This window comes from Pavona decussata, unplaced genomic scaffold (assembly GCF_977016875.1).
Source record: "Pavona decussata unplaced genomic scaffold, jaPavDecu1.1 SCAFFOLD_168, whole genome shotgun sequence".
NCBI classification, from domain to species: domain Eukaryota; kingdom Metazoa; phylum Cnidaria; class Anthozoa; order Scleractinia; family Agariciidae; genus Pavona; species Pavona decussata.
In genome coordinates, this window is record NW_028145579.1 from 408,176 (window position 1) to 417,500 (window position 9,325).

The 9,325-nt window shown below is 38.7% G+C and overlaps 1 protein-coding gene across 1 annotated transcript in view; it reads right to left on the minus strand.

Moving 5' to 3' along the window:
* Window positions 1-2,311: 2,311 nt before the first annotated feature.
* Window positions 2,312-9,325, minus strand: part of LOC146464169 (uncharacterized) — a 10,732-nt gene continuing 3,718 nt past the window's right edge. Inside the window, exons 6-12 of the mRNA XM_085130117.1 lie at window positions 8,076-8,195; window positions 6,960-7,073; window positions 6,105-6,194; window positions 5,237-5,274; window positions 4,995-5,055; window positions 4,056-4,300; window positions 2,312-2,489 (exon numbers count right to left, since the gene is read on the minus strand). Coding sequence (XP_084986243.1) covers window positions 4,065-4,300; window positions 4,995-5,055; window positions 5,237-5,274; window positions 6,105-6,194; window positions 6,960-7,073; window positions 8,076-8,195 — 659 coding nt within the window. The 3' untranslated portion in view covers window positions 2,312-2,489; window positions 4,056-4,064. The remainder of the gene's footprint in view (window positions 2,490-4,055; window positions 4,301-4,994; window positions 5,056-5,236; window positions 5,275-6,104; window positions 6,195-6,959; window positions 7,074-8,075; window positions 8,196-9,325) is intronic.

Here is a 9,325-nt window from a genome sequence, read left to right on the forward strand (position 1 = left end):
AAATGGGGCCGATTTATTGGCTTAACTTTTCGCCATTTTCACGATTTTGAGAAGAGACAAGACCGTGACAAGAATTGCATTTTAGTCGTGATACTTTACAATTTTCGTAAAGCGCTATATAAAGACTAGACAAAGAGACAGTTTCCCTATGGCTGGCAAATCACATGAATCATGGCAGCAGGAAGTCTCAGTCTGGGGTCATGATGGCGCTCAGGATTGCTGCCCTGGTTGGGGGGGGGGGGGGGGGGGAAACTTTCATTTGAAAGAGGTGGGGATACTCGTCGTCTCACTTAGGGGTGTAAATTTCGAATTTTGGTCTCACTTAGGGTGTTCTGGGTAAAACGCCATTATGTTTAGCCGTGAAGGTCTCGTTTAGGGTTGCAAGCGAAAAGTCACTGTATTTTTTTATTTGTCTTTGTTCAAAATGGTCTCTTTTTGGGCTCAAAAAGTTTGGTCCACGTCCAGATTGGTCTCCTTAAGGCTACAATTCAAATCACGTGACCTGGACATTTGACACCTTCAAGAAACAACAATTGCTAACCTTCACTCCAACCCAGGGTTATTTTTGGAGTTGTTGAATTAGTGTCATTGCAATGACTGCTGGGTCATTTCTTTGAGTTAAGGTTAGTTTTGGGTTAGAGTCGGGGTTTTGGGCGTCGACAAGTCACGTGACATACCTTCTCCTCACGCGGCAACATCCTAGAGTAACTAGGCATACGGTGGTATGTTTGTTAAGCGGAAAAGAGCTTGCCCTGAAAAGTTAATTTCAAAACTGACCACCCCACTGACTTGCACTTTGACGTCACGGCGGCCATGTTGGTGTCCCAAAACAAAGAAATGGCGGCCATGTCGGTGTCCCAAACTAAACCTCTGGGAATTGAACTCCATTTTTAGGCAAATACTTTCTTTTGTTTCAGTAAACCAATATAGCCGGTAGTCACGTAAATGAAAACGCTCTATAGCAACTACTTTCTCAAACTAAGTTCTTATTCTTTGCTTAGAACAACACAACACTTTCTAGTGTTACTAATACTAAAAGCTAACACCAGTTGTCGGAGTCTATGATATCGACATGTGAACTATAATTTCATTTATGGGCCGATTAGTCAGAGAAAATTTGTAAATATTTTTGATATGTCTCATCCTGGCTACGCATCAATATTTAAAACATAGTTGACACAATTAAAAATTCACATCAGTTTTGACAGTTTTTGATGCCTTTCTAGCCATTTCAGAAGACTTCAGTTTAAAACTTTTCCGGGGAAGCATGCCCCCGGATCCCCCCTAGTTGTCTCACGTTAACGCGTTCGCCTTATCCCCCTTACTTCAAAACCCGCTCCGTGGGCCCTGTTTAAAAATGACAATTTGAATAGCCAAAAAACATATTTGCATGGATGCAAACGTCAAAATGATGGTTCAGGTTTGTTACCAATAATCCTACTAGTGCACGAAAACTTGAAGAATTCATCTTTATCTTCGGATATTTAGGATGGAAATAGATTAATGCTTGAGAGAATTGGCCAATTTTTTCACGTTCCTCCTATGTATCTTGGAAAAATGGCTAAAAACTGATTAAAGTTTATTCTCTCACGGATAAATCGTTTGATATCTTTTCCCAGGTGCTGTAAGAGCAATTTTATGTTAGCAAAGGGGTTCTTAGTAAAATATTGCAACACCTTTGACCAACATATATCAGCATCTCCGAGGTAGAGCCCCTTAAAGAGGCGAGTTACAAGTACTATCCTGCGATCCTAATACTTTGATTTGTAGTTTGAAGACTTCCTCTTTCGTGTTGTCCCAGTGGACGAGGGTGGTGTGGGACGGAAGGAGAGAGGAGGAGAAGATTTTGCGCGTGGAATAAGGTCAACGGCGCTCTAAAGAATCCTCCATAAAAAAACTCGCTCAATAGCCCATTTAACAGTTGTGTACTAAGTGACCTGGCCTTGCATTGGAAGCGAGGCTAGGGTGACCTTGTTTTGATACAGTCCTCACTGCTTTTCATATATAGATCATGCAGTTATTATGATAGCTAGTTTTCATTTACATATGAAAAGCAGTAAGGTTTGTATCAAAACAATGTCACCCCCGGCCTCGCTTCCAACGCAAGGCCAGGTCACAAAGCACACAACTGTAAAATGGCCTATTTCTAGCTGAGCTGGAAACACATGTACACCGAAATACTGCATAATGAAAAGAAAAAAAAATTAAGAGCCAACATTAACATTTTTAATGAAAACTTCCTCTTTATGTCTTGTTTAGAAGGTCTTACGGTCAACACAAAACTGGCCCAGTTTGTTTCGTATAATTTTTTTTCTTTATTTACGATTCATGGAATCGCGGGTTCAGACGAATCCATCATATGTGATTATAAATACAAACAAAGGTGAATATTAAAAATGTACACTTGTCGTGTATTCAAAAGTGTGTCAAAAGTCGACAGATGAAAACACAAAGGTGCTTGTCAGTGGAAGTAGCTCGTCCACTTGTCCCTGTGAGTAACGAAACAGCAAAATTAGAATGCTACTAAACCTGAAAAAAGGCAGTGAAGTAGACAGGAGTAAGTGTGGACACAAAGTAGAGGTATTTTAAGATAAATATTAACGATGAAAAAACACGACGTTTCGACTATATACGGGGTTTGTGAAAATGTACATAGTACATTAAAGGGGAAGTATCACGCAAATTTGCTGTTATTTCAAAACTCAAAAATGCTTGTCTGCCAGCTAGCAGAAACAATTAAATAGTTGTCAAGTTTGTTAAAATTATCACTCCAGTGCAATAAAACTGTTGATTAGTGCCTCTGGCCAGAGACAGAGTAGGCCGGTTTGGATTGAAACTTGAAAATTGTTACGCTAATGTTTTTTCAAGTTCTTGCATTTTTGTTTCCAAATGCATTAGAACAGATCGCGAGTTGTTCCTTTCAAGAATTGTGTTGATTTCTTTCCTATGGTCGTTCAAGAATTATTGGGCAACTGATTGAAGGTCTCATTTCATAATATATATATAAATTTATATATAAAAATTTAAATACTTGTATTTTGGGTAGAATGTGTTTCGTAGAGCGCTCAATTCGTTTGATTGAAGAGCAATGTATAATTCTTGACAGAAGTTCAGACTTCAGGAGTTTTCATCGTTTATTGCGACAATACTGTTTCGTATGGTTCGAAGTTATCGGACCACACTCATCAGGCAATTTTTAACGACTGACTTTTCAAATAACAGGCTGGCAGTAAAATATGGGTGGTTACTATAGAGATGCGTTATATTCAGTGGAGTATCTAGGTAACAGATGCATCGTGCCTTAGTTGCGTTACTCATCTGTTACCTAGATACTCCACTGAATATAACGCATCTCTATAGTAACCACCCATATTTTACTGCCAGCCTGTTATTTGAAAAGTCAGTCGTTAAAAATTGCCTGATGAGTGTGGTCCGATAACTTCGAACCATACGAAACAGTATTGTCGCAATAAACGATGAAAACTCCTGAAGTCTGAACTTCTGTCAAGAATTATATAAAAACTTATATATAAAAATCTATATACCTAATATATAAATTTTTAGCAAATTAAATGGAGTCAGCTTGGGCGTTCAATATCGGTCTGTTGTTATTGATGAGTAGCATTTCATAAATGAGACACTCCAGCCGTTTCAGTTCCTCAACATTTCTTTACTATCGAAAATTGCTCATGGAGATCCATCGGTCTTAATTTATGCGTCTATCTGTAAAGGTGTTATTTGTGTTCCTCAATACGCATGCGCTGGTATAGGTGACGAAAGGTGAATCGAGTTAGTAAAGCTGCGGTTTCGTTTCTCTGCGCATGCCCTTGATTCGAATACGTGGTTGGTCGCCTTCTATCGCTCGTCGTTTAATGATAAAAGGCCGAAGAATTTGATGTTCATGCCAAACCCTGTTTTGAAAACTGCTGTTGAAAAAATCAGAAAAAAAATGTTGAACGCAGGGAAGCACCCTCCTGGCCAGGCTTGGACCTCATTACAACGTTAGTTTCTACTTGATTTAAATTTCTTACAGACGGATTCCGAGGTTCACAAACCTTTGTTGATTATTTCATCCTGCGAGGAACATTCGCCATCTTAGGGTCATTTAACAACATTTTTGGCAACGGTGCATCGCGAGGAGGCTTGCCTGGTGGCCCCTGATTCTCCGATAGCTTGTGGCGGACCATAAAACCCATTAGTAAGGAATCTCTGAGAATTTCAAGGCTTTGATCACCAGATAACTCCTGAGCTTTGAGCTTTTCTCCTTTCTTCATTAGGTCAATGATCTTTACGACCGTTTCTGTAAAGAGGGAAAAAAAGGCTTAGTGTCAGATAGGCGATGGTCTATGTGTTGTACATGTATATTTTCATGCGTTGAAGCGGCCAATTTGTGATTCCTTGATATACGAGCGCACAGCCTGCTTCTCGCGCTATCCCAACTGAAACAGTATGAAGACTTCAAGCAGTTCCTCTATTCAAAGTCACACGGATCTGTGAAAATAGTGCTAACCGATCTGTACCTGTATCCTAGAAGAATATCGCGCGCCTGCCATCGGCATGCGCTATGCGGCAAGAGGAAGGGGAGGGGGGAGGGGGGAGGGGGTCTTTTTTTAAATTTGTTTGGGCGATCCTGTTATCGTTCTCGTTTCCATTGGTGTTGTACTGAAACATTGCGCGTAGGGTACAACTCAGTTTTTTTGGCAGTAGTATCTAGTACAAAAAAACGTTTAGCTCTGTAGTCCTGATAGTGTTGGTCCATTCAACAAGCGCTTGAAGCAGTAAGTGTTCTTCTAACTGTATTTCATTTAAATTTTGAAACAAATCAAGATGTTTCATAAAATTCGCTAACACACAAAACATTTTAAGCAAAATAAACACGGGAATAAATAAGTAAGCTCCAATGTCGAAATTATCAAATAATGACAAATAATAATGTTACAATTGAAAATCATTCATAAATTAAGGGACTTTTAGTTGGATTCGTGGATTCGTACCATTTATTCGCTTGGAAAATAAACCCCTCAGGTAATCCACCTTTCGCTTCACTTTCTTTCCCTGAAAATAAAAGGGGAAAGTTGTTATAACTAAAAAGAAAATTTCAAATTTAGTAGACATGCCTGGCTGATCCTTCGATCAAGGATTGCATGATCTCCATCAACCCTTTTTGTTCAAAGGGCTTGACCCCAAACACAACCTTTCTGCTACAAATATATATAGGAATTTATCAAAAGCCTACCTCGATAATTGTCACCACGTTGCTCTTAATGGGGCGCACTGAAACGGAACACAGAATGAAAACGTCATAAGCTCAATCAACACTCAATTTTTTTTAATGTAAATATGTGAAACATATCTTTTGAACTGCGGGTGGAAGATCAAATAGAAGAAAGATCCTCGCAGTTACTACGCAACTTAAGCAGTTGCAAAAAGAAAGCCTGAAAAAAATTCAGGCTTGAACGGGATTCGAACCCGTGACCACCTCCCAGTTGGCTTGATAGCTCAGTTGGTAAAGCACTGCACAGGCATCGCAGAGGTCATGGGTTCGAAACCCGTTCAAGCCCGCCCGAATTTTTTTTCAGGCTTTTTTTTTCGCAACTGCTTAAGTTGCGTACTTACTGCGAGGTTCTTTCTTCTAGTTGAACTCAGTTTATTTTTTCAGCAAACAACAAATACATTAAAACGACCACCAAAAAACCTCAACTGGGGAAGGAAAGAAACGCAAATTAACTGACATTATTAAGTCAAAGCTGCACCTTGTGGAAGTACCAAAAGGAAAGTAAAACTTTCAAGCTGTCTTATCGTCTTCCAGACAACCCCTAGCTGCATTCAAAAGATATATATAAATACGACTATCAATTTCGATAAAGAAACATGCGAGCCAAGAATCTAAACCTAAGTGGACAAAGCCTGAAGGTTGTAACAAAACTTTATCATTCTCTGGTCTGCTGTTGTCTGTTTATTCAGCAAATCGAAAACAAATCAGACATCTAACTCCTCGAGTTATTTCTGAAAATCGAACAAACAACTCTGTGGTCGTAGCCACCCGACAACTTTGAACTATTGATTCAGGTAGTCTTCCACCCTTTTTCTCTGCAATTACATACCGTCTGCGCAAGGAAACCTTTGCTTGAAAATTAAGTTGAAGAATTTCCTCTTTAATGTTAAAGGAGCGCTGCCATTAACCAACCTTGGAGCTGTGTGAAAAAATTGAGAGTACTATGACCTTAACCAGTCAGGATTTTTCACCGTGATATATATGCGTATTACTATTCCAACATAAATTCGTGGAGTTATTTTATATTCAGAGCGATTTTCAATTTGGTGTCGTCAAACCTAAATCACAACGGGACGAAAACAAAACAATGAACCAATAAGAATTCAGCGTAAATAGAGGTAACAGGCCCAAAGGAGGTAAAAGCTGTCGTGTGTTTCTTTAATGTTATGTCAAGTATAAGCCTTACTGGCTTTATTGTTTTGTTGCCCCGTTAGAGATCATGTGGCGGTACTCTAGGGAGCAGTATCTCTTATAATTTGTCATATAACACTGGTAAGCTCTCTTTACTTCCGATAATATCACGTGGTTTGTAATGGGCAATTAGCGTATATAGAGCGAATTAGGTCTATTCGTGCTCTGTTGCTTAGGAAGGGAACCACATTATGAACATGGGCAATCAAATGGACGCAGAAATTCAATGTAATTATAAAGAAATATTGCCCTTTTCATCGTGAAATTAGAATACAGTTACATTAACTTTAATTTGCATCTAGCTAATACCTCGTATCATCTATTCATCTCCATCGTCATTGCACTAATAATTCTATACAATTTTTAAATTGTATTATTAAAATAATAAACAACGAAGAGTAAGGATGACCAAAATAATTAATTAATTAATTAATTAATTAATTAATCAATCAATGTGCAAAGTAAATCAATACTCCTGTTACCATAGACGTACCTTGTCTGCACCCTCGAAGGAAAGGAAGTACTTTTTCTTCCAGTTCAGCAAAAGGATCTGGAGAACCAGAACCTGGAGCTTTGTAAATCATCTCTCCAGCTTTTTTCAGTAAGGCTGGAGAAAATTATGAAAAATGCACGGTGTTACTCACATTAAAAAGATGCGATTAGGAGGAGCTTGTGATTGGCGTACACCGAGAACCATAGGTGAGCTGTTGCTGTTTTTTTAATTTTTTTTATAATTATTATTACTAGCCTAGTAATCACAGATTAAAAAGTGCGGTGACATGTCAATTTGTATGCTGAAGGAGGGACTTGCGTGTGTGAAATCTTCACGTGAAAATCAGGCCAGATTCTTGAATCAAAACAAGGTAAATTTGCGCGACAAAGAAACAAAATGGCCGCCAGCCTTGATTTGTACCGCATGCATTTGCACAGGCAGCCCAACGCAAACACCAAATTAGATTTGCGGTGTCACATTGTCGACGGCAATTATTTCTTTTTCTAAATTCATGTGTTCCATTTCAGAACAGCTTAAGTAATGGTGTCAGTGTTTTTTTTTTTTCAGGCTTGGCCTGGCTTTCCAGTTTTCGTATTCGGTGGCGGGAGCTGGGAAGGGGTTGGGTGGGGGGGGGGGGAGGGGGCGGGGGGGGGGGGGGGGTTCAATAACATACTGGCAGAAATAGTAATCCAAGAATCAGTTTAATTGTATTGAAAAACACCCTAAAAGATACTGCATGATTTTGGAATTATTATTCAAATGTTGGTCATGGATGCGAATTTGATTGACTGAGACTGCATTTTTGTATACTCTGAGTGCGCATATTACTGCGATGGCGTTCTATGCATTTGATCCTTCTTTCACACGGTTCAAGTACGTGTTATTGATAAACTCACAACTCTGTAACTTGTATGTACCACAACACATCCATTCACAGCTGTTCAAAGAGCGGATGAATCGCTATCCAGTGGATAAAATGTCAGCTCTCACTAATGAATTTTATCCGCTCTGGATATCGACTTACTGGCCGGGTAGAGTTATCCACTCCTTGGACAACTGGGGCCTGTTATTCAGTTGTAATAACAATCAGATTAAATAAACGTTTTTCCTTATCACCTCCGACAGGATTTCCACAGACAGAGGACATCAGTAGTTTCTTTAGCACTACGAGAGCCTGGATTGGTGGAGGCAGTTCACTTTCACCTTTGAATTCATCCACGAGTTTATCCAGCATTCCTGATAAATTAATGATGGAACATAATTATAATAGTGTAAATATTGAGAAACTCGTCAGTTCCCCGTTCAAATCATTATAGACAACTAAAGGCATCTGAATCCTATATATTTTGACACGAATTTATGCATTTGTTTTTTTTCAGAGCTTTTTTAGTGGTCTTGCCAAGCCAGGCCATGAAGCAAATCCACTTAATTTGAAAAATGATTTCTAACTTTCTTTTTTTCTAAACAAAGTTCAATTTATGCGGCAATGTTTTCTATTTAATCACCTCTTTTGCGACCTTGACAAGGCCAACACTGCATGCAATTACATACCTTTTTTTAGACTGTAAATTATTTAAACCCAGGAGTCACATCACAAACTCGTAGGTAAATTATGATCATCCAGGTGAGTTAATAGTCCTGTGCCTGAAAGACTGTTTGAGGTGACATTGACGGACGTTTGACAACCGGAGCAGAAGACATCTTCCGCTCAGGTTGTCGAAACGTCAGGACTACGCTCACCTGGATGATTTTTTTTTATTATTGCTACAAATGTGTTCCAAAACGTGCTTTCTAATTGAAATTGGGAGAGTAGTTATCTCAATCATTCCTTCATTAAAATTATCCCAAATTGTAGCAGTCCCTTTTTAAATAGTGGCGAGCTAGCAAGATTTCATGCTGCCGAGGAAAACAAATGAATTCAGGATGGAGCTTAACCGCAAAAAACGTCAAAATAAGAAAAGTCCGTTAAAAATGAAGCTTTTACTATGAGAGCTTTTAGCTGATAAGTGTTTTGTGAGTCTGCGAGTTTACAAAGTCATTTTGGGATATACTAAACTAGTTTCAGGAACCATTTAGGTGAATCTGTTTTCGGGATGTCACGTTTTAAAACGGTAAAGACAGACGCACAGGGTGTACTTTTTATCTCATACTCCTTTAAAAGAAAACACTTGAAACGTTTTAGTAGATAATAAAATGATTTATTAAAGGGGAGGTGTCATGGGGTTTTTGACCACTTCTGTTCAAAAATGGTGAAATAAGTTCTTCACTTAACCATAAAATATTTGTACTACAACGAGAAGAAATAAATTAACTCAATTATTGAATGGAACAATTAACTCGTGATCTTTTCTAGCGCATTTTGAAAA